Source organism: Hipposideros armiger, unplaced genomic scaffold (assembly GCF_001890085.2).
Source record: "Hipposideros armiger isolate ML-2016 unplaced genomic scaffold, ASM189008v1 scaffold_181, whole genome shotgun sequence".
Classification (NCBI taxonomy): domain Eukaryota; kingdom Metazoa; phylum Chordata; class Mammalia; order Chiroptera; family Hipposideridae; genus Hipposideros; species Hipposideros armiger.
Genome location: NW_017731531.1, coordinates 386,601 through 412,021, shown reverse-complemented (window position 1 = coordinate 412,021; position 25,421 = coordinate 386,601). Strand labels below are relative to the sequence as shown.

The 25,421-nt window shown below is 49.1% G+C and overlaps 1 protein-coding gene across 1 annotated transcript in view; it reads right to left on the bottom strand.

The window, feature by feature from the left end:
- Positions 1-3,243: 3,243 nt before the first annotated feature.
- Positions 3,244-25,421, bottom strand: part of SERGEF (secretion regulating guanine nucleotide exchange factor) — a 209,572-nt gene continuing 187,394 nt past the window's right edge. The window contains 2 exon segments of the mRNA XM_019652555.1: positions 3,244-3,357; positions 3,360-3,605. Of these exon segments, the coding sequence (XP_019508100.1) occupies positions 3,266-3,357; positions 3,360-3,605 (338 nt within the window). The 3' untranslated portion in view covers positions 3,244-3,265.

The following is a 25,421-nucleotide window of genomic DNA, read 5'->3' as shown; positions in this document are numbered from 1 at the left end:
TAAGAATGAAGTTGAATCTCCTTAAATTGGCTATCAAGGCCTCCCCTCTCCCAACTCTCACCTCCCTCGGTGCTCCAGTCACATATGCAGTTACACATATGCACCCTAGGACCTGGAGCACCCTCCCTTTAACACCTCCTGCACGTCCCAATCAACTTGCTAACTCCCAATTTATCACTAAGTCACTTCCCTCAGAAGTGGGGGAATTTGGGGACCTGGTGGAGGGCTTTACTCTGAGCCCTAGGCCTGGATTCACCATTCCCAAGTCCAGTCGCATATAGTTTTGGTCAGATGGCCCACTGGGACCAAAGGTGGTGAGGGTGTCAAGGGAAGATGGGGTGCCTGCAATTGGCGAGGGTTGGGGGGATTGTGCAAGATAGTTTAGGATGTAAACAGCCTACTAACACCTGGTACATGGTGGACTGTCAACAGGCCTAAAACCTGTGAGCACACAACAGGGTCCTACCCGCCTCTTCACTTTCCTCCCCTCCTTCTCATATGGAGGCAAGTGCCAAGAGGCGTATGAGTGCCAATTTACTTAGTCTAGCAGAAAAAAGGTAATTTTAAAAAATGAATGGGTGGTTTCTCAAGTTGGCTCCCGTGGTTCATTAGCTAACCAGGTGGATGACAGCGGCATTACGTGACCGTGGGGTGGTTGTGCTATCCACAGCATGGTTATCAAACATTTGTAAGAGCTACAAGCAGAGGATGGGTGGAGACGAGGGATCATAGCACCGCTCATTTAACCTCCCCATCCCATGGTGACTGTAAGGACATAGTGACCAGTTCACTCATTAACATTTATTGGGCACTTCCTCTGTACCGGGACCTATCCTTAGTGAGGGGTTTCCAGAACTGACCAAGACCTGGCCCCTTACTCTTGAAGAGCTCAGGGTCTATTAGGAATGATGGGCTAAGACATCTACAAGTCTGAAAAAGATAAATAGGGATTAAAGGGTCCAGAAAAGAATCTGGGAGACACTGTCAACACCCCCTCACCCCCCTGGAGCTTTCAGGCACTCATGAGATCCAGCTGGTGAACTAACTTGGAGAAAGCGCAAAATGGAGGAGCCCAAGGTGACGGGACAGTCTGTGGTGTCTTCTAGTGCCGAGAGCCACTCACTCTTCACGTGTGAGTTATCTGTGCTCTGCATGCTTCCAAGAAGGGTCGACTCAGGTTCTGAGTGAGGGGCTCAGGCTTATGCCCACAAGGCCTCAGAAGAGGCACTGGGGTTCAGAAGCAGAGGACTTGGGATTCGGGTTTCTTCCAGCAGGCGCCGAAAGAGGTAATTTAGGAGGGAACTCTGCACTGCCACGCTGGGAGAGGGGGTGTTGGTTCCTGGTGAATGGAAACCCCGTCTAGGAGGTATGGGCCTGAGCTCTGTCCCATTGGGACTGCTCTCTGGCCTATGTGTCTGATGCAGAGCACTCAGCCGGTAGGTGGTGGCCAGTAATGGTGGGCTTGCTCCAGTATGGGACATCTCTGAGGGCTTGGTCACCTTGGCAAGGCCAGCACAGAGTGCAGAGATATGCTTCCTCGCACTGCAGCAGTGCTTGGGGTGCACTGGCCTCACTGGTTCTGGGAGGCAGGGGAACCAAGGGCTTTGCTGGCAGGGCAGCAATGTTTCTAGGGTACAATATTAGGAGCAGGAAGGACTCCGTGCATCGGTGGTCAAGGTCAGCTGATGGCTATGGGTAGTCTCTAGGTTCAAGCTTAGGGAGCTTAAGATTGTCCTCCTTCCCACTGTCTTGAGCTGAACCCACTCCTGGTCCTAAGGCTACCCCTTGTCTGGCTCAAGGCCCTGGATGGGTCACCTCCCCGTTAGGACCCAGGGTGAGGAGTGAGGTGTATGGTCTTGAGATGGTACCGTCCCCTTTTTAGGCCTCTGTTTTCCCCCATGAGCAATGGAAATATTGGATAAGATCAGTGGTTTTAAACCTTTCTCAAGGACTCCTTGTCAAGTGAAATCTTATATGAAGTCAAATACATAATATGGATTAAAATGAAGCTGCTGTGAATCGGATGGAGGGTGGGGACCCAGACCTCTGTCTACTTGGTCTTCCTTTACCCACAGCCCACCAGGTGGCCACTGAGTTCTCAGGAGATGTTTAGGGCTCTAACACAAGCACTCGGAGGCCACTAGGCTAGAAGGTCATTATGAGTCTTCCAGCTTTAAAGTGCTGGGACTCTGTTATTTCCTAAAGCCATTGGAGCCTAGCCGTCACAGACCCAAAGCTGCTCCCGAGTCACAAAGGCAAGGCAGTGTGGGATGGGCCATAGACCTGGTTGGCTAGCTGGTGACAACTGCCACATAGTCCCCCAGGGAAAGCTGCTTTTTGAACCTTCTAACCAAAGCCTGCTGTCAGCACAGTGGAAGGGTGCAATGTCCCCGCAAGCCATAGCTGCTACCCAGGGAAGCCAGGGGCTCAGGGTCTGGCCTGGTCCCCATTTTGCCTGAAGGCCCTCCTACTGCAGAGGTTAGGGCCTGGCGGCAGAAGTCTTGACATTGCTGTCCCTGCAGATTCCCCTTTCCGTGCGGGGGCCTCTCCCTCACCTGAAACTACACAGTTTAGCAATTATCATCACACAGACTAGCTCGAGTCCTGCCTCGCTCAGGTGAAGACATCAATCTTCTAGGAGTTTCAGAACGGGGAGTTCAGATTCTGGATTCCGTGGTCCCAGGGGCCACCTCTGCTGGCTCTTTCTAGGAGCCTTGTCTCTTCTTCCACTTACTCATCCCCACCTCCTTCCAACCCCTCCCCCACCCCCCATCCAGAGCCTTCTCCCTCGGTCCTAGTCACCAAGACAAGAACTCCTACTTGTCCAGGTATCCAGCTACCTTGACACCTGGATATCCTTGAACCAGCAAGCCACATGCTCTGGGCCCCGAGAATAAAGACCCCAAGAGAGGCATGTGGCCGCTCTAAGCATGGTCTAAGAACCCTTCGTCTTGCTGAATCAAAGGCTGCTGGACCACAACCGCCATTGGGGTTAGAGCTGGGTTTTCCGTCCCCACCAGGCAGGGACAGCCTGGGCCTTCCTGCTGCTTTCCGCGTCCCTTGGTGAGGACCTAACCCTCATTCTCATTTGCTAGACAGAAGGAATGTCTGTCTCCCTGAGCTCCTGACACCGGGCAGGCAGCCTCCCATCATTCCAGTCTGTGGTCAGCCCAACCGTAGGGCCTCCTGAGCCCTTCTCAGGCCAACCCCACAACCTGACAAAGCAATTCTCTGGGAACACTCTGAATGGGAAAAAACCACTTTATTAAATGGTGTCTGTCACAAGCCCCCCATTTCTGCACCTGTCAGATTGGCTTTGGGTAGAGGTTTCTGGTTGTCTTTCTTTCCAGTTTCTTTGTCCATGGCATCCTGAGATTTGGGGTCCTCAGTGGCATCTGGGGAAGGGCCAGTGACCTTGGGACACTGGCGCAGTGTAGGAAGGGCTGGCAGGTGGCAGAAGGCCAGGGAGTGGCCAGCCCCACAGCCCACGAGGAATCCTGATGACGACTGCAGAGCCTGCACGGGCGTCGGGGCCCAGACGTTGGTTTCAGTGCCATCCCCGCACATGCCATGTTCGTTCCAGCCCCAGGAGTAACACGTCCCACCTGCGAAGAAGAGGGAAGACTGCTGTAGAAGCGCTTTGGGTTTTGGATAAGGGGACTGAAACGCCCACCCTGGACATGCAGGTATCATCATAAACCCCAGCCTGCACATGAAGAAACCAAAGTTGAGCAACACTTGGTGGCATGCTCACTGTCCCTGCTTCCACCTCTGTCCTCCTGAGTCTGCTCTTGTTTCAGCGTTTGCCACTCCCTCTAACCCACACCTGCTCCTGCCCCAAACTTGGCTTTCCCCCTTGGCCCTTCCCTCAGTGTCACCCCCCAACACATGATCTAAGACCTGCCAACTCTGTCTCCAAAAATATCTCAAATCAACTGTGCAGCCACCACAAGTATCTAATTCCAGAACATTTTTGTCATCCCCAAAAGAAACTCCATATCCACTCCCCATTCTCTCCACCTCAGACCCTGGCAACCACTAATCATTCTGATTTGCCTATTAAGAAAAAAAAAATCTCAAATCCTTCCACCTCTCTCCATCTCCTCTGCCATCACCTGGTCCCGACTCCATTTACCCTTGTCTGGGCCATGCCAACAGCCAGCTAACTAATGGGGCTGCTCACCATCCACTCCGACCTAAAAAGAGCATTAAAGAGATCTCTGGGACTGCAACTCTAATCACGTCACTATCCTGCTTAAACATTATAATGACGCCCCACCACCTTTAAAGGCTTTTCCTTGGCCCGTGACTACCATCTTGGCCTCCCCTTGCACAGCTCTACCCCCACCCCACTGCATTCCAGAGCCCGGCCTCTTTTCAGTTCCTTTACTGTGCCCTGTGGGGCCTTCCTTTCTCTAGAAGTCCTTGCTTTACTGGGCTCCAGAACTCCTCATCCTTTAGATCCAGTTGAAACGTGGCTCAGAGGCCAGGTTCCCCAGCCACCCAATCCAACTTAGATTCTTGTTCTTGCCCTTGCACCTGCCCCTTGTAGGCGATAAAAATGCGACTTGTGTGGTGATGCGTTTACTATCCCCTCATTAGACCGTCCGCTCTACAGTGAGCAAAGGAACGCACATGTTCTGCTCACTGCCGTATCTCCAGCACAATGCCTGGTACCCAGGTGGTGCTCAGTAAGGGTTTGTTGACTGGATAAGAGATTGAATGAACTCAGAGCCATACACGGCAAGAAAACATCAGAGCCAGCGTTCAAGCAAGCACAGGTGTCTCTGACAGCCTGTGATGCTCCCCCGTCCTACCATGGAACCCCACCCTAGGTTTTGGATCCTTTCCTATGTATGATCTAAACTCACTCACACTTTTCTGTAGTTGTTTCTGGATATAAAAGTAGTACATCTCCATGGAAAAAAAAAAGGGGGGGGGGAATGGAAAATATGAATGAGTGTAAAAAAAACCCTCCAGAATCTTGCCCACTACTATGAATATTTTAGGTATCTCTTTCAAATATTAACTTGTGAAATTTGTAAATATGTGTGTGTATTTTGTCCTGCTTTTATCCCTCAACATTATATAACACAAATGTTTATCCATGGAATTGCAAATTGTTCTAAAGTAAATTAAAAATAATTTGTTTGAAATTTTGAAATAGCTCAATATGTAGAAAGATACAAAAAATAATTTAACAGAAAGACACAATATCCCCATCCAGATTTATGACATAAGTTAACATTTTGCTATATTTGTGTCAACACTTCCCTTTAAAGAAATAAATCAATCAAGTTGGCATGCATTATTTGTATGCTTAATTTAATTTTTCTACATATATATCCTTAAGTACAATGTAATATTTTTAGTTTGTTTTAAAGATTTACATAAATAATATTCAAATATGTATCGTTTTTATGACTTGCTCTTTACACAGCATTGGTTTTGAAATGTATCTGAGCTGATAGCTACAGATCTAGTTCATTTTAACTGTATATAGTATCCCATTATGTATAAGTCATAGTTTACTTATCCATTTCCCTTCCCTTATCCATTTCCAGTTCTTTAATGATAAATGTTGCTATTTTATTAGACCATATACTATATAATATTATAGTACAACAATAATACTAATATCATTGCTATTTTAAACAGCACTGCAATGAACATCCTTAAACACGTCTCCTTGTACAAATTGGTGTTTGTGCAGGGTTAATCCCAAGAAGTGTAAGTGGAGTGGAATTCCATTTAACTTTACTAGGTAGGGCCAAGCAGCTCTCCACAATGGCTGCAGTCATGTACAGTCCCATCAGCAATGGATATGAATTTGTTTCCCTCTCTCTTTGCTTTTACACTCTTGCTAGTCTGATAAGTACATTTAATGTATGAGCATTTTCCTGACTCCTAGTGAATAGTTTACGAGCTTTATGTTCATGAGCTCTAAGCTGCCTCTTCTATGAATTTCTTATATACATTCTTTGCCTGCTTTGCTCTTCGGTTGTTTGCCTTTTTCTTATTGATTTGTAAGTTTTCTTTGTGTGTCTTTCGTGTATGTAATTCATTGTTGTGAAATGCACTGCAAGTGTCTTCTCCCAGAAGTCTGTGGTGTCTCTTCACTTGGTTTATGGTGTCTTTTGTTGTACAGATTTATTTTAAATGACTGCCTAATTGTCCATTATGGAGATTAAACAATTCCCTTAACCTGTTTTCTACTGTCAGATCAGTAGGTTGTTTCTAATTTTTCATTATTTTGTAAAACATTCCTGTGAATGCCTTTATATATGAATCTTTGTTTATCTCTCTAATTATTTTCTCAAATTAGATTCTTAAAATGGGAATTCCTAGTCAAAGGGTATGGACATTTTTTATATTCCTAAGTACTATTTTGAATACTGCCAGAATACTTTTCAGAAAGGCCATCTGATATACCTAAGCAATCTGTGGGAATCTCACTCCAGCATTGCCTGTTTTTATTTGTTATTACAACATTTAAGAATCTTTCCTAATTTGAAGACAAAAATGGTATCTCATTCTTTTAATTTGTACTTTTGTGATTACCACTGAAATTGAAAACTAATTCTTATCTTTCTCAGGTATTTGTATTTCTTCTTTTGTGTATTGTCTACCTCATGTCTTTTTCCTATTTAGTATAGACGAGTTTAAGTGCTCAGACCCAAGAGCCAGATGGCCTGAGTTCAAATCCCAGCTCCTCCATTTATTAGCTGAGCTACTTTTGGCAGGTTACTTAGCCTCTTTGTACCTCAGTTCCTTCATCTTTTAAATGGGGATAATAATAGTACCTTTATCATAAACTTGTTCACAAGCATAAAATGAGTAAGTATATATAAAATACTTAGAATGGTGCCTGGCATGTAGTACTATATAAATATTTGTTATTGTTGTTATTGATTAAGAGCCTTGTTGTTTTAAATATTTTTATTGTAAGAATATTAATTCATTCTCTGTCATATCTGGCACAAATCTATTTTCTCAGTTTGACTTTAAAATTTTGTTTTGGGTCTTTTGATGCAAACCATGAGTTTTATAGTTCTATGTAGTAAAATTTATTGATCTTTTATCATTTCTTCCATTGCTTATAAGAATTGAAAACCTACCCCTATCCGGATCAGAAAATGTCCTTTCTGATTTTTCAATGATTTGAATTTTTTAATCTTCACATTTCACTCAAGAACTTACATTTCACTGACAATCTGTTGTACAGACCACTCTTTCAGCAGAGGGAGGCTGGCTGGCCCAGGAGTCCCCTTCCGCTTCCTTTTCCCTAGCGAGAAGGCACTCAAAGGCCAAAAGCTCGGGTGTGGGGATCACAGATGTCTGCCTGTTTGGCCCCTGAGTGAGGAAACGCACACAGAGAGGATGCGCCCCAGGCCGCAGCTCCCACAGTGAAGCCGGAGTGTCAGCCAGGTTGATCTGACATACGAGGTAGGAGAATAGAAGGGGCTTGGTACCTTCAGACCCAGCTCGGCACCTGGTGTGGGCTTTGTGCCCAGCCCTGGTGAGTAGCACCAGCTGACAGTCAGCAGGAATGGAGGTGGGAGGAAGGCAGAGCTGACCTACCAGCAGGATGCAGTACCATGGGCAGCTGGCAGGTCCCTCTCCTCCTGCCAAAGGAAACACGCTCTGAGGAAGCCACGCTCCGGGCCGGGGTAGCCAAGATCTTGAGCCAAGGCTTTCATGCCCACTGGGTCGAGAGGCCTGGCACAGGCCCAGAAATATCTTCCCCCAATACTTCCAAAGAAGCTCACTCAATGTTGGGTGCTTTATAGTCTTTATCTCATTTAAGTCTAACAACTCTGTGAGACAGCCATGTTTTCTATTGGGTTGTCGTAAAAGTCATGATGCATTTTGTCTGTTTTTCAAAGGTCATTTATTTATATAAAGAACAAAGATCAATCAATGATATATTGCCCGTTTTGTTCGATAACCTTTTGCCATCTTTCAGTGAGCTTCATAATTCCTCGATCATAGAAGGACCTGTCTTTATTTGCAAAAAACTGAACAAGGTGCTGATTTACAGCCTCATCTGAATTGAACGTTATACCACGCAAGGAGTTTTGAAGGGAGCGAAACAAGTGGAAGTCTGACGGTGCAAGGTCAGGCGAGTATGGTGGGTGTGGCAACACATCCCATCCAAGCTCCAATAATTTTTTTTTTTTTTTTAGCTGAGCCATCCTGCCACCTGTTGGCAGCTCAGTGGCAGCTCAGCTCGGGCCGTGAATCAAACCAGTGACCCTGTTGCTCAGAGCTCACACTCTTGAGTGAGCTATTAACCAACTGAGCCACTCGGCCGGCCCTCAAGCTCCAATAATTTTTGACGGGTGATCAAACTTGTGTGTGGTCTCGTGTTGTCGTGATGGAACACAACTCCTTTACAATTAACAAGCTCTAGATGTTTCTGGATGATGGATTCGTTCAAACTGTTCAATTGCCGACAGTACACATTCGAACTGATTGTTTGGTCCCTTGGTAGGAGCTCGAAAAACACAACACCTTTAAAATCCCACCACACTGAGAGCATAACCTTCCTCTGATGAATGTCTGCTTTCGATGTCATTTGAGGTGAATCATCACATCGGGACCAAGGTCATTTGTGCACCACACTGTTGTAAACAATCCACTTCTCATCACCAGTTATCAGTCGCTTCAAACAAGGATTGTTTTCCTCACGTTTAATGAGCATATTGCAGATGTTTATACGCATCATCAAATGAACGTCTTTGAGTTCATGCGGAACCCAAATATGGAGCTAGCTTATGTATCCCAGCTTCTTCAGGTCGTCGTGAATGCTTGAATGTGGATGTTCAATATTTCTGCAATTTCTCGTGTCATGTAACATGGGTTTGACTCGATCAATGCCTTTATTTTGTCGTCATCAACCTCGGTGGGCGTCCCTGACCGAGGAGCGTCATTGAGATCAAAATCACCAGCATGGAATTTCAGGAACTGTTGTTGGCACTGACATTCTTGTAGAGCACTGTCACCGTAAATATTATGCAACTTTTCACAAGCTTGACGTGCATTCTTCCCTTTATGGAAGTAAAACAGTAAAATATGGCAAAAATGCACAGTTTGGTCTTCCATCTTCAATTTGTTGTAAAATCTCCAAAACTCAACCAAATCGCTCAATTTTTTTTAGAATGAAGCTAGAACTGTCAGCTGTCAAATGATAGCAATAACATAGATGTGAATGACCCTAGTATTTCCAAAAATGAACTAGTGCCATCTGTTGCAAACATGCGTCATGACTTTTCTGACAACCCAATACATTATTCTCATTTTATAGATGATGAGACTGAGGCGTAGAACTGAGGTAGTATGGCTGCAGAATCTGTACTAAGCTCACCATTACTATATACCAGGGCTTGCCAAAATTATCTATAAAGGCAGATAGTAAATATTTTAGGTTTGAGGGCCTCATCTGGTTTCTGTTGCATATTCTTCTTCTTCGTTATATCCCTTTAAAAATCATTCTAAGCTCGCAAGGCCATACAACATAGGCCACAGGTCAGATGTGGCCCGTAAGTCATTACTTCGCGGCCCCTGGTATAATACTACTTACTATGGGCTATGCTATGCTGTCCTGGGTCCCACATCACTACACAGCTGTGTAACAATCGTGCAGAGGTCCCCACCCACCTCATAGGGTTGCCAGGAGGGTTGCATGCACTGATTTTGTATACAATGCCCCAGCACAGTGCCCTGACACAGGGTGCCAGCTCACACCCACATGTGAGGAAGATAATGGGAGAGGAGGAAGAGGCAAGGAAGGCCAGAGTAGAGGGAGGGCCAGAGCACAGGAGAAGGCCTTGGGTGGAATAACAAGGAGTTTGGGGGTCCTGAGCACTTTCAACAAACCTCCTATAGAAACACCCAGGCTGCTGACCTTGGAAAGTGAAAGATTGGCTATCCACTTACCAGGAGGACTCACAGTGGGACATCTTTAAGTACTGAGCTCCTCCAGCATTTTAGAGTAGCCCCCCACTTCACTTAGGGCCAACTTTTCAGGGGCACAGGGAAGATGAGAAGTCCCTCTGAACTCAGCAAGATGCTACTCCGGGCTGTTCTCATGTAGAAGAGGAAGAATTGCCTCCATTAAGCTAACTGGAATATGGAACGCCCAGTTTTCGAAACAGGTAAGTTACAGGATGATTCCTGGCTTGACAGAGGGCTCTCTGCAGTGTGCCTGGCCCTTGCCAGGTCCTTGAGAACGCTGACATCTCACCTGATTGATCCAGATCTGCTTTACTGGCCCCGGGGCACACAGCTGAGCCTTGACGGGGAGAGCCTGGACTTACAGAGGGATTCCCTAGCCTCTAGAGTTCAGGCCCCCTGCTCACAGGGCTCAACAGATTTGGCCTGATCCAGGCTGTGACAAGTGACGGAGCTTACGGCCCACACTTGCGTCAGCTTAAGAGCCCTGCAGGCAGCGGAACCTCAGGACTGGCAGGGTCCCTGGCATGGGCTAGACTCAATACTAAAATCTGTTCAGGCCTTGTGGCACCTGCCTGAGCTTCTTGGCAACCTGGGTCCTCACAGGGCCTTATGGTGCTGGGACTACAGCCCAACAATAGGGAGGGGGCAGCATTTCTGCTGGAGGGCCTTGCCAAGGAGAAACACACAGCTGAACATGTGTGGGAGAGCTTCCTGCTTGTCCCTGAGCCACAGAACGCAGACTTCCCAACCTCTTGCCACAGCTGGGTGTGGCCAGTGAGGTGCAAGCTGCAACGGTCTGTAATGGCTTATGGGATCCTGCCTTCAAAGACAGGTGACATGTACCTTTTATCTGTTCTTCTTTGTCCCTGCATCTTGTCACTGGGAATCTGGATGTGATGGCTGGAGCTCTAGCTGCCATCTCATATCATGAGGATAAGGGCTGCAGCCTAGGGCTGGTGCTTCTCAGGTTCATACAAATGTTATCTTAATTCCCACAGCACTCCTCTGAGGTGTCATTACCTCCACTTTATAGATGAGGTAACTAGGCTCAGAGAGGTGAAATAAACTGTCCACAGACACAGGGCCATTCTAGTCAGGACTTGAATCCAGGACTCCCAAATCTCAGACTCCTTCAATTAAAACCATGTGAAAATGTAATAAAGTCACTGACTACTAAGTGTATTCCAGGCCCTGTGATAAGCGCTTTTAAAGTATTAATTCACTGAATGCCCCCAACAAGCCTGTGCAGTACAATCTAACATTACCCCCATTTTCCAGAGAGGTGATGTGAACTGTGCAAGGTAGCATAGCTGGTAAGAAGTCAGGTCATGCAGTCTGACCTCAGCCAGGACCTCTTTTGTGAATACAGTGTCCTCTCTAGCAAAAACCCAGCTCCCTGGGTAATTAAGGAAAGGTAGACAGTAACGGCCCACCTGTGTGAGGACAAGATCAGCATTGGAAGGCAAGTGCTGTAGCTGGTGAGAGGAGCACTGTGCAGAGGTGCAGAAACCTCACCGAGCCTTTGTGAGAGCTGGGCCCGAGGAGGAAGCCGCAGAAGTCCTGCCCCCTCCCACATCTGGTGGGGACAGGAAGAGGAGGCAGGGAGGTTTGGGGGCAGATAAGTCAGGCAGTTAATGGCTCACCTTGTCTCCTCCTGTCAAAGACCTCACAAAGCCCCAGTGCTTTAGTCAGGGCTACTCTTCTGCAATACCAGGCAGAGAGAGAGAGAGAGAGAGAGAGAGAGAGAGAGAGAGAGAGCGAGAGAGAGAATGAGAGAGAATAAGAGAGAGAGAGAATGAGAGAGAGAGAGAGAATGAGAGAGAATAAGAGAGAGAGAGCGAGAGAGAGAATAAGAGAGAATGAGAGAGAGAGAGAGAGAGAATGGAGAGAGAATGAGAGAGCGAGAGAGAGAATGAGAGAGAGAGAGAGAGAGAGAGAGAGAGAGAGAGAGAGAGAGAGAGAGAGAGAGAGAGAGAGAGAATGAGAGAGAGGAGAGGTTTGAGCACCTCATGGAGAGGAAGGCTTGATTCGGGATGCTGGCAAATATCAGTGTGGATACAGCTGGCCTTGGAGCCGGGAAAATTTGGGAAAACTTTTGAGTGTCCAACCACCAAAGCCCACAAGGATCCTGCCCTCTTGGCAGTAATTGGTGGGATGGTCCCTAGGGTCCTGCTGTGAGCAAGGAATAATGAGTGAGGAACCCAGAATTCAGGCATCCTGAAGTGTTCTGGGACTGGGTGGCAGCTTGAGGACAGAAAGGAGAGGCTGGGGTCCTCGCCCTCTCTTGTCTGTCTTTCATGCTGAGGGCGCTGGCCTTGGGTGATGGGAATCAGGCTGAAACAGCGTGGTCTAGGTCCTCCCACGGACAATTTCCCATCTCCCCACCATCGATGAGACCCGCCATGGCCAGGATTTGGCCATGTTTCACCAGCTCCATTGCCTTACACTGGTCCTCCTGCAAGGGCTTCCTAACTGATCTCCTGCTGCCTTGAATGTCCATGGTTTACTCTCCACAAAGAGCCTGAGTGATGCTCTTCAAACCTAAGTCAGACATGGCATTGCTCTGCTCTGAATCCTCTTACTCAGATAAACAACAGCTGGTCTCCAGCTTCCTTCTTGACCTCAGGCGCTGTCATGCTCCACCTTGCTGACATCACCATAGCTACATTGACTTCCTGTTCCCCAAACAATACTCATACCCCAGGGCCTTTGCACTTGCTGTTCCTGCTGCCCTTGATATCCACAGGTTCACTCCTTCATGTTGTTCATGTATGTGTTCAAATGTCACCTTATCTGAGAGAACTTCCCTGATAACTCCACATAATAACAATCTACACCCCTCCCATTTCTATCTCCTCGCCTGCTCTCTTTCTTCATATTGTTTACTGTTTGCTTATTATCTATCTCTCCTGATCAGAACAGAAGCTCTCTGAGAAGAGGGATTCTGTTTTGTTTGCGGCTGTATCCCAGCACCTGAAATGGTGCGCAATGAATACCTGTTGTGTGAATGAACAAAGGAATGAATGAATGGTTAGCAAGAGAGCTGCCTTATCCTCTCCTACAGAGCCAAAAGAGAGCCCACGGGTGGGGAGGAGATGCCACGGGCAGGCCGATCCGCTCACTATCAGGGGAACACTGTGATGATGGAAGGCTGCCCTGGAGCAGCAGGCGGCCGGCCCCTGGAGGTCCGGAGCCCCCAGCTGGCAAGGGCATTCCCACAGTGGACAGAGTCTGGGATGAGAGAAATCAAAAGTCTTTCTGATCCTGGGACTCAGGATTGGATGTGTATGAGAGAGAGAGAAGGAAGGGGGAGGCCGAGGGGCTGAGTAAGACACCCAAGTCCTCAGGCTGGCTCCCACAGACCTGGCAGAGGAATGCCTTGGTTCAGATGGGAAACAAAACTGTGTTGAATGTCTGGGTTTGCCCTCATGGGTCTCATTCCAAGGCTGCAAGGCTGGGACTGCTCTAGAACCTCTTTTAGAAGCCTGCAGCTCAAAATGTTCAGTTCTCTTTGTCAATCTCTATCCCTATATATGAGGAAACCGAAGCCCAGAGTGGGGCAGTATTGTGCCAAAGGTCCCCATCGACACACCTTCCCAGTGCTCTCCCCCTCGCCCTCCATCACTGTTGAACACTGCGTTTTTGGTGCTTAGAACAGCCCAGTGAGGAATCAACACTGTATGGAGGAGAAAACTGAGTCTGGGAGAGGTTCAGAAACAGCCAGGCTGGGAGAGGCGGAGACCAGCCCCCCCCCCCACAGGAATAGGAGGTGCTGTGGCTGCTGTGGCTCCATTTCCCCAGTCACCTGCGGAGAGAGCGTGCTGTGGCACGTTGGCTCCACTGGGTGACTATTCTTAGATCTAAGGAGCTAGGGATGATGGATTTAGAACTTATGAGGTGGAAACATGTTGGCCTGTTTTATAAACAACTGAAATCCTCCCCACAGACTGTCTTTCTGAATTCTGTGTTCTCTGTTAGAACTGTTGGATTTCTGGGTTTCTTGGCTGTGTTGGGAGAGAAAAGAGAAAAAGCAACGAACACTCTTGAGGGCCTAAGGACTTCTGCATGACCCATCTCACTTAACAGAGCAGCCCTGGGAAGAAGGTATTGTGATCACACTCTATGGATGAAGAAACAGAGGCTGAGAGAGGTCCAGAAATGAGTAAGCCCTGTGACGGGGTGCAAGAGCCAGGCGGTGACAAGAAGGCCTGATGGGGTCTGGGGCTGCCAGCAAGGGTCCAGCCCTGGGGATGGAGCAGCAAGGGCACAGCATGGCACCTTGGGAGTTTATTCCCTTTAAATGTTTGTAGATAGCTCTTCTATCCTCTAAGATTTCTTATCTCCAAGTGACATTACCGTCCCTCTGTATGACCTGGTGGCCTGTCCCTATGGCCAGTCAGGGTCCCCCTCCTCTCAGTAGGTTGCAGGTTGTCATCATCCCTGTAGAAGTATGGTCCCCAGAGTTGGCCAAGGGCTCTAGCGTCAATGAACCCATCCAGATGCACACCCTATCCCCGAGGCTGTCTCTATACGTTTAGCCTGAGGTCACATTAGCTGCGTTGGAGTTCAAGTCTGCTGACTCTTGCTGAGCCCATAGCCCAGGTATATTCCTAAACTATATCTGCATGAGCTGCTACACTGTGTCTCCCCTGGCCTGGCCCGTGTGCTGGTGTTTAGGACTTGCCCAGAACTTTCACGTTGTCTCCACGAAATATCATATTAAATAAACACGGTGATCTCTGAGGGACACCAGCGGAGGGGCAGGGGCACAGGTGTGGCTCTGGGGCCAGGACAGCTGCAGCCTGGTCACCCACACAGCCTCTCCCACACCTGAGGGAATCACCAGTGTGCAGGAGAGAAGGCTAGGCGTTAGAATAATAGTGAGGGTGGGGGTAAGAAGGTCTGTTCTGAAACCCAGCGGCAGGTCCAGAAGAATCCACATGCAGATTAGAAAATTAGGGTTCTAGAGTTCACTGAGAAGCCACTGATGACTCAAACCTCAGAAGGAGTTCTCCCTAGGGTTTCCAATCACCTAATACCTATTGAGTGTCTGCTCTGTGTTTGGTGCTGTGCCCAATTCAGTTCAATCCACTCAGCAGACGCCCCTCTAGCCACACTGGCCTCTTTCCTGGACGGCCATGCTTCTGGCTTTAGCCTTCGCACTGGCTGTTCCCTCCGCCTGGGATACTTCTCCCCAGGTATCCACATGGGTCCCTCTCTCTCCATTTGGGTCTCAGTTCAATGTCATGTTCTCAGAGAGCCTTCCCTGACCATTCAGCGCCATCCTGTTCCCCCACACTGCTTTATTTCCCTTCCCAGCATGTAACACCCCCCTCCCCCTGCCAATCATATACTTATTAGTCTGTCTCCCCACTAGAACGAACAGCTCCATGAGAACAATTTCATTTTGTTTAACTGCTGTATCCCCGGCACTTAGAACAGTTATGGGTACATAAAAGGTACTCAGTAAATGTTTGTTTTAGGAATGAATAGGTGTCACTTGTCCCAGAAGGAGATTTCCTTGAGAAGGAAACCAAGTCAGAGCACTGGGCGGGCCGTCCTCAGGGGTCACCGATCCGAAGGGACTGTGTGTGGAGGGGCAGTTGGGGTAGCCCGTGTTGACGGCGCCTGCAGTTTGTAGGGAACCTGCAGTCTCAGCTGGGGGAAGGCAGACCTCAGATCTAAAGACTGGACAGACTCCATCTCCAGTTCTAGGACAGCCGCGTCCTGGCAAGCCTGGCCCGGCCGAGCCCGCCCTGAACGAGCACCCACCCAGCTGCCCGTAGGCTGACCCCCTCCTTCCTGCCACAAGAAGGAGCCAGCCGGGCGGTATGTATCTCAAGTCCTCATTCAGTGCGTCAGGGAATTTGGGAACAACTGTTGCTGCTCAGTAGTTACAGAGCCAGGCAGGCTTAGAGTCGAACTCGTCTCTTCACCTACTGTCTGTGTCTGAGTTTCAGCGTCTTCATCTGTAAATAAGGACAACCATCTTTCCTTTACCTTTTCTTTTTGGTTTTCTGAGTGGCTCTGTAAAGTGCTGGCACAGAGTCCATGACACGATCCACACTCAGTCGACAGCTGGTCCCTTCCCCATCTCCTGATCCGCTGCTGGGATGGCCGGGGGCCTCTTGCCCTCCTTGGTCTGGGCTCTCCTGCTGCCAGCTGTTAGTCAATTCGGGAGACAGCAGAAGGGCACAAGACGAAACGTGCTGTCCCTCCTCCTCTCGTCCCCCAAGACCCCTCTGCTGGGATCACGGGCACTTACAAGTTATGGGTACATAAAGGTGCTTAATTAATGTTTGTTTTAGGAGTGAGTGGGTGTCCCCTGCCCCAGGAGGTGCTTATTTTTCCCTTGAGAGGAAGCCAAGTCATAGTGCTGGGCAGGTCGTCCACAGGGGTCACCAATCCAAAGGACTGTGTGTGGAGGGGCAGTCGGGGCAGCTGCACGGAACAAGTTCTAGCTGAGGGTTCAGATTAGTGTTTGTCTGAGGTGTCCTGATGGGCACAAGCCACTAAGCATTGCTATGGGAACCGTTCCGTTATTCTCTGCTGTGTCATTTGTTTTCTGGCTCAGCGGTAGTTGTGATGCAGGGGGAAGGACAGTGGATGAGGTTTCTGAGGACTAGACTGCTGGTGGGGCCTACGTCCCTGTATGACTGAGGGTAACGCTCTGCTTCTCCCTGGGTCGTATCTTCCCAACTCCGAGGAGTAGGCCGCTGTTTCTCACACGGCGGCCTGATGGCCATCTGCGCTCACTGACAATCACAGCCCTGGTGCCCACCAGAGTCTGAGAACCACTGATACAGGAGTTAGACCAGCTAAAATGTCTTCAGTCTCCCAATGCATAAAACAGGCAACACTGAAGCTGCTCTGGTTGGAGCAGGGGTGAGGGGCTCAGAGCCCCCATCCACTTGGCCTCCCACTACCCCTACCTGGCCCCATGGAATCCTAGGGCTTCCCAGACTGGACAAGGTGAGTTCCTGCACCTTTCCTAGAAGGGGAGTCAAACACTCATTCATTCATTCATTCATTCATTCACAGATATTTATTAGGTGCCTTCTGCTTTATGTCAAATTTTCATTCAAAGTCAATAGCTCTACTACTTACTAGATGTGTAATCTTGGGCAAATGATTTGATCTCTCTAGGGCTGAAATTTCTCATTTGAAAAAATGGGGAAATAATACTTGTATTCCCTACCTTACAGGATTCCTGTAATGATCAAATAAGCAAATGAGAACACCTGTGACGGAGTGGTGTATGACCTGGAAGAAACTCGACAAATGCCAATAACTATTATTAGTAGTAAAATATCTAACTATCTGAAGTCTGTAGAACTCAAGTCCTCAGAGGCCTCTATGGACGATTACTCTCCTAGTCTCTGTAGCTAAACTTCCCGAAGTTGTTACAGGGCTTGGGAAACCATTGGTCTCAAAACCTCCATCTAAAGGACAGCAACCTGCCCACAGGAGGATTTCTGAGGTTTAAGAATATCACTCAGCTTGTTATCTTTTAAATAGAACATTTCTCTATTATCTACATTTTCTTCAATGATCATAAATTACTTCCATAATAAAAAAAAATTTTTTTAACGCTGTTGAAAATACTCACTGATATATAATGGTCTTTCAAAAACTCATTTCTTTTTTTTTTTTTTTTAATTTTTTTTTTTTTAATTGGGGAATTGGGGGGATGGGAACAGTGCTGGGGAATTGGGGGAGGGGGAACAGACAAGTTGCTGTCGTTTTGTTCTTCAGTCTAGTTGTGGAGGACGTTGCTTCACTGGCCCAAGTTGGCACCATCATTGCGCTCTTCCAGGGTGAGGCAGATCAGTCGCCGGCTTCTGGACGGCCGCTCACTGCGGCTGCTGGCCGCTCACGCTGGCTGCTGGCTGCACACGGTAGCCCATGGCAACCCACTGCCTCAGGGGCTGCAGCCCACGCCGTCGCCGGCGACTCAGGGCAGCCCAGCTCCAGGTTGAGCTGTTGTTCAGCATCTTAGCATCTTAGCTGTAGAGGGCAGTGTCACTAGCCCTCATATGTGGGATCCGAACCGGGGCCCTCTGGCGTCCCAAGTGAGTTCTTAACCATCGTGCCACTCGGCTGGCCCAAAAACTCATTTCTTTATCTGATGCTTTAAAATGAATTCAAATGAGACACTCAGAGCAAGGGAAAAGCCAGGTTTTGCTGGGTGTGACCAGATGGCCCTACAGGAGAAGTGCAGGCCGTTCTGTCACTAACCCCACACGTGCTCTTGGGGGAGTCACCGCCTCTCCCAGGGCCTGGCTTCACCCTATATGCTGCAGGCTCCAGCTTTACTGATCTCCAAGGGCCCTCCCAGCTCTGATGGTTAATGTTTCAGGACAACGGAGAATGACAACCCCAGTCTGTCATTCCGCAGCACATCTGGACCTGCTGGCGCTGTAGCCTTGCTGAGCGCGAGGTGGCTCACAGAGACACCATTTGCTGACAACAATGCCCCTGTCCCCAATCACTCAGTTGGAGTTTCGGACTTTCCAAAGCTCCACTACAAACCGGAGGCAGGAAGATTCGGGGGCATACATGTCTATAAGACAGGTGGCTCACTTAAGAGCTACACCCAGGTGAGTGAGAGGGTCATGATCCAAATCAAGGCATTTTGACCCCAACCTCTATGCTCCATACCACACTGGGATCATATCCTAGGAAGAACATAACCAAAGAACCTTCATTCGGTGGAAAGACCATCAGAGCTGGAGTCAGAAGATGGCCCCATACCCCCGCTCCAGCTCCTCCTGCTGTGTGTTTGGGCCAGCCGCCCCGGGACTGAGTCTGAATCTTCATCCACAATGTGCGGAAATTACTCCTGACAATCCCAGTGCTACAGTGACGCTCGTGTGAGCATGAATAGAAACCTTTTGTATACTGTAAAGCTACATATGCATTATTAATACCATATATTGTGCCTGAAGGTCAGGAGGAATCTACTCCACCTGTCCTTCAAGAAACCCACAGCCCTGGGAAGTACAAGTCCCGCCACAGGGCAGCTAAGTACGGGGCCCGAATGGGCAAGTCACCTTACTGTGTGGGCTGAGCTACACAGAGCAGGCTTTGGGTCCGGCCTGGCTCCAGTCTTATGGAAACCAAACGGCACCAAAGCTGAAGACACTCGACAGGTGTGTAGGCCCCATCAGTGTGGGCAATGCTTTATTCTGAGCATTCGTGCCTTCATCCCGTTAGCAAACATCCTGTGAATACCAATTCCAGATCAAATACTATCTGGGTGCCTCATGTGTACAAGAAGAGAGGAGGAGAACGGAGCAAGGATGAGTCAGACCGTCCTCATGTTTAAGGAATTACAATTTCTTAATAACTAACATTTCCTGAGCCCTTACTACATACCAGGAGCTCTCCTGTATGACTTCCCTATCTCATTTTACACCCATCACCCCCCAACGGGGTAGGAACGCTCAGGCTCCCGATTTCTCCCTTGAAGAAGCTGAGGGTCAGGCTCACCTGAGAACTAAATGGTGGAGCCAGGACTGGAACCAAGGTCAGTCTGTCTCCAGCTCCTAAGTTCTTAACCCCTATGGCTTCGGTACCCTTGGTGACCTTTTCTCTGGGTCTCCATTCCCTCATGAAACATAGAGGTTCAATGATTCCCATGGGTACAAGGGATGTTGCAAACAACTGTGAGCCAAAACAAAAAGCAAATGTCCACCTGAAATGAGGCGTGAGGTGTAAAGTTCCCACATCTCAGGAGGGGAAGGCATAGGACATAATCTGACTGGTGTAAGGCCAAGCTCAGGCTTTCGCCACACGTGGATCAAACCAGTAAGTTCAGAGAAGCACGGCTGACACCTGCCCACCTCCACGGATGTCTGTTCTCCCATCAAAACGCCCTGCCCGCCCCATCCACATACTCATCTACCTCCCCAGCTGGGCCTTTGTTCATCCTGTTCCCCCTACTCTTCCTCATCTCCCCTCGCTTTTCTCTTCCAGGAAGTCTCTTCTGATACTTCAGCTCTCTCCCACAGATTAAAATAGACAGAAGAGCTCTAATAGCCACTTCAATACCATTTCATCAGGAAGCCCTCACATCAATGGGACAGCATTTTCCCTTAAGATCCTGGTCCTTGGTCCGTGTCTTTACAATTTGCTCTGTCTCTAATGGAGAAGGAACAGTGGCCCTTCTCCATCTGAATCTTTCACAGCAGCAGATGCCAGTAAGGTTGCCTGGAGAGTCTGGAATTACTAATGTTGCCATGGTAACAGCAGACCAAGGTTTGGGATGCTTTGTCCCTGATGAGCTGCCCTGGTAGTGCCATGCCAGGCTGCTGGTGGAATCTTCCTTGATGAACTCCCCTCAAAAAAAAAATCCATTAATGGACAAGAAAGTGCTCCACTGGTGCTAAGGTTTAGCTCCTGCAAACACACTTGTAGGCCACTTACCCGGCCCCTTGGCTGATAAGGAGGCCAGGCCCTGGCTCTCCGCACTGTGGCTCACTTAGGGGGTAATATGGTTTTTAACTGGCTCAGCCAATAAAGCAGGCCATCCCCCACTCCAGCCCCCAAATTACCACTTCTCTTGTTTGATGCCGCCAACTAGGGATCTGCTGGCGTGGACCCTGGCAATTAACACAGCACCCGCATTTGTTGGAGGATTAAGAGCCACTGATTAGCCTAATTCCACACCATTTACAGGCAGCGAGTGTCAGCCTGAGATTGGCTTCTCCAAATAGTGGCCCAGAAGGTGGCATGATCATGGCTTGAATTTAAAATGGAGGCAAGGGCCTGGTGAGCCAGCCTGAACCAGGAGGGGAGGCAGGACTCACCCCTGGGCCTGGCTGTCTGTCAGCCTCCCGTTGTCCTGCCCGCGTAAAGCAACTGAAGACCAGAAGGTGTTTCCACACTGAGGTCATGCCCATGTCCTAGTCAATCTTGACCAGAAAGGCAGGCCTAATCCCTTTGACTGCCTCCCTGCTGACACCTGCTGGGAATGCCCAGCCATTGGACTAGTGAGTGAGCCCTGAACTGGGGCTTTCTGGGACTGGAGGCATGAGTTGAGCTCTAGCTGGCTGGGCAGGACCCTGACACTCTGCTTAGACTCTCTTGCTACCCCACCACCTAAAGGCCTGAGCCTTTTAGCTATCCCCTAAGCTGCTGTCTGGCTGGAGCCCCTTGGGAATTTGAATACCCCATGATAATTACCTTAAGATTCCTGCTGTCAGACCCCTCACCCTCCTGCTGGAGGACCTCAAATGGGCCTTCCAGGTTACTGACATTCTCAGGATCATATAGGCCCTACACCTTGGATGGCTGACCCCTATCTAGACCCAGCAGGAGTCAACTCCATAGCCAGTATGGCTCCCCTGGGTTTCTACCCCCTCCCGCCAGTTTGCTTATATGCAGCGTACAGCACCATGTGGAGTTGGCTAATTTAATATGTGCCCACAGAGACTAGGGAACTTCCAGATTCCTCCAAGGAAATTCACAGGCATTGAAGCCTGGCTGGATGGTCTTAACGACCAAGCTTTCCTAATTCAAACTCTAGCTCGCTTGAAAACAGAGGCTGAACCAGCTCTTTCCAGCCACTCATAAAACATTCATTGAGTTTAACTTGGTAGCTGACATCAGGGATATAGCAGAATGAGCCATTCATCGCATCTGATATCAAGGAATAATAGTCTAGGTGATCAGTAGAGACTTCTCAGCAGAAAAAGGAAAGTTATGGGAGAGGGGAGGAGGAAGGACGCGCCAAGAAGGAAGAACAGTGCAAACAAAGGCTTTGCTGGGGAGTGGGTACAGTTTATAGAGATAATGGTGGCAGTTCCGTTTGGTGGAAGAAGAGGAAGTGCAGAAAGTAATAGAAGGAAATCAATGTGGGATGATAGGTAGGGGGCATATCATTGCAGATGGCTCAGGAAATATAATCCTGAGAATGCCTGACTAAAGATTTCGGGCTTCAATCAGCAGTCACTGGAAGCCGCGAAGGCTCCTGGGCAAGATATTATAGTAGCGGAATCAGCGCTGTGCTGCAGAAGGAAAACGTGGACAATCACAACCATCATCAGTGTCAGCACAGAGAACGTTTATGGAGCTCTTAGACTCTGCCGGGCACTTTTCTAAACTTCATACTGAACATGGAGGAGGGACTAGAAGATCTGATGGGAGGCCGAGGAGGAAGAGGATGAGTGAAGCCTGCATTCTCTCAGAGGCAGTGGGATGCAGAAGAGACATGGCTGGAGAGAAAGCAAGGAGGCAGGACCCAGAGGACTTGGCACATGCAAAGCTGTGGGTACAGAGGGGTGAGAGAAGTGAGACGGCCTCGGCCAGGCTGGCAGGAGGAAAGTCACAGGTAGTTCTAGGATGCGCGATTCTTTGAATCATAGGCCTAATAGATGAATCTAGAATCCAATCCCAAGGACGCAGTCAAAATACTCCTCTTGTTACCCTGAGTTCAAGAAAACATTTGGGGAGGGACAGACAATGAAAGAAGGGCAGCTGTCCCAGGAAGACTCATTCTCGCACTCTGCCCTGGTTCTCCTAACCAAGAGCCTGCTGTCTGGAGCGAGAAGGAAAGGACCTGGAGATGGGTGGCCTCTCCTAGCTTTGACACTTGTGCCTTCTAGGGAGAGGTCTTTGTCATGATATGCATTAGCCTGGGGGCCCTCAGATAGGGAGGGGGCCCTGGTTTTAAGTTGCCTCATTTGCTTCTCTGTCTTGTAGGTTCCACTGGCACCGTACCCCCGGGGATGAGGGCCTCAGGTGGAAGGCAAGATCTGCCTCCTCTGATACTGCTCTCATTCCTCATGACTCACACAAACCCTCTAAGTCAGGAGGGCTCTCCACCCTGCCCCACCCTCACCTGTGCTCACATACCCTCCTCCCCCCAGGCAGGAAGGCCCTCAGCCATTTCTCTTGGGCCAGTCCAAATCCTGGTCTAAGCTTCAAGGCTCAGCTCCAGTCCTCCTTCCTCTAGAAAGTCTACAACCATCACTTGTTCACTGAGCCACAGCACTTAGAAGTTTCAGGGCAGAAAGGGAATTTAGAGATCACCGGACCAACCCTCTCAATTCCACATAAGAGGAAACTGGGGCCTGGAGAGGGGGAAGATCTTGCCCAAGTCAAAAGAAGGGCTATGACTAGAATCCACGTCTGCAGATCGCCAGGAACTCACAGCTCTGCTTTGTTTCGCCTGTGTCACAGGCTGTAAGACTGTCCATGGAGACAATGCCTTCTGTATCTCTGTGTTAAGCACAGAGCCCTGGGTTGCCGGTAGCTCAGGAAATAGAATCCTCAGCAGCCAAAAGCTCGGGAAGGCAACAGATCCTGAGGAAAAGCAAGACACAGGTGAAGAAAAGCAAGAAAAATCCCTCCTTCCAGCAATTTGCCGCTGTTCTGGGATGCGAGCCAAGCCCAGCCACTGGATTGGGGGTGGGGAGAGAGATGATGCATTCAGAGGGACTTTTTTCCCAAAAAGAGATTTTCTTGTCCAAGGCCAGTGTCCTGGCCCAGAACTTCCTGGGAGAGCAGCTTGGAGAGGCTGGCAATGGGGCCACGCTGAGGTCAGCCTCCAGGCTAGAGGCACTGGTGATGGCAGCAGCTGAGGAAAGAATTTTCTTTTTCAAGTTGAGTATTTTTAGAGTAAAAAGAACTCTCCCAGGTCACCCAATCCAATTCCTGAACTTTCAAACAGGGAAACTCAGGTCTTGGTAAAGAAACTTGGTCAGGTCATACAAGTACATCAGCGTCCCAGCCAGGACACAGTTCTGGGTCTCCAGATCTCACCCGGGGCGCTCAGCAGGGCAACTTTTCTCAACTGGGTCCCACATGAGTGTGGAAACAGCACACCTGCTGGGTCAAATAGCCACCAGTCATTTCTGTGTTGTTTAAAATATTGAAATCCAGGGCCAGCCCAGTGTCTCGTTGGTTAAGAGTTGGCTTGGGAGCGCGAGCTCTGAGCAGCAGGACCGCTGGTTCAGATCCCACATAGAGGGCCAGTGATGCTGCGCCCTCTACAGCTAAGATGGTGAACAACAGCTCGACCTGCAGCTGGGCTGCCTGTGAGTGGCCGGCGATGGCATAGGCTGCAGTGAGCCACCGTGAGTGGCTGTCCAATGGCCGGTGACCGATCTGCCACAGCCGGGAAGAAAACAATGATCACAATACCAACATGGCCAGTGAAGCGACATCCTCCACAACTAGACTAAAGAACCAAAGGACACAATTTGTCTGTTCTCCTTCCCTGATTCCCCAACACTGTTCCCTACCCCAATTCCCCAATAAAATCTCAAAAAAAAAATATGTCGAAATCCAATTACTGACAGATTGGTGATTCAGGTATAAAGAAAAGTGCTGGGTTTCAGTAAGACTCCAAGTGAAGGAGACACTCGCTGAGATCATACAGCGAGAAAAAGGTGGAGCCAAAACTCAGGCACAGATTTATCTGGTTCCAATGTCCTTCCTTTCTCGCCTGGTTCAAGCTGCCATGTATGCTGCCTCTAAGCTCAGAACAGAGGAAGAAAGTCAGGGCAGACAGACATCCTGAGCTGTCAGAGAAAGGCTTTCATTAGACAGATGAGTCCTGGCTGAGCCCCTCCTTGTCCCTGGGTCCCGTGTTGGGTGCTGGAGACACAAAGATGAAATGAGATCCAGGAGTGCAGATTCTAAATGAGCATTTATAAAGGCTGGAGGATAAACAAACGCAGTCCTTTCAATTCTGAAGTGAGAATGAGGTTGGGGAATAGTACGAGAAAGGGATGGTGTGATGGAGCCCACTGGTAGGGTCCTGCCTGAAGATGGGCGTGCCCCCAGCCACAGTCACCTTTGTCCTTGCAGAGCGCAACACAATGCCTGGCATGCAAGACACTCACTATGGAGTTGCTGAGTCAATGCATGGAAAGAGGAGAGTCCTGTCCCAAAAGGAGCAGAGATGCAGCTATAGTGCTTGCAGAGAAAGGGTCTGCTCCCCACGTGGGGCCCGGCGCCCCCTCCATCTGGACAAGGGGCAGGAGGCAGCTGGCAGGTCCAGAAATGCTGACATAGAGAGGGACAGAGCTTCCAGCCCCAACCAACTTCTCTATGGCAACAAGCTGACAGAAAACTGCACAGAAGACAGAGAATCCAGTTTTTAAATAAAGACGGAAAACACTCTCAGTCTAAAATCACTCCCGCCTCTCAGCTCTGAGGAGGGTAGACAGAGTCACTAGAAAGGTGCCTCCTTCCAGCCTGCCATTCTCCTGCCAAGGGCCCGTGCGCCTCCCCTCCTACTGTGGACTCTTCCGAGAGCTGCCAGGCAGAATCTCTCTCGTGCTTTGCAGTATTATGCTTCAGGGCATTGCATCGAATGTGACAAGCGAGGGTAGAGGCTGCACCAGGGTTGGGGCTGGCCAGGTCCTCCAGCAAAAACGCTGTGGCAGCTGGCTTCCGGTCACACCACAGCAGTGGTGGCTGCGGCAGGGGGGCTGAGAAGAAAGAGCAGGCAG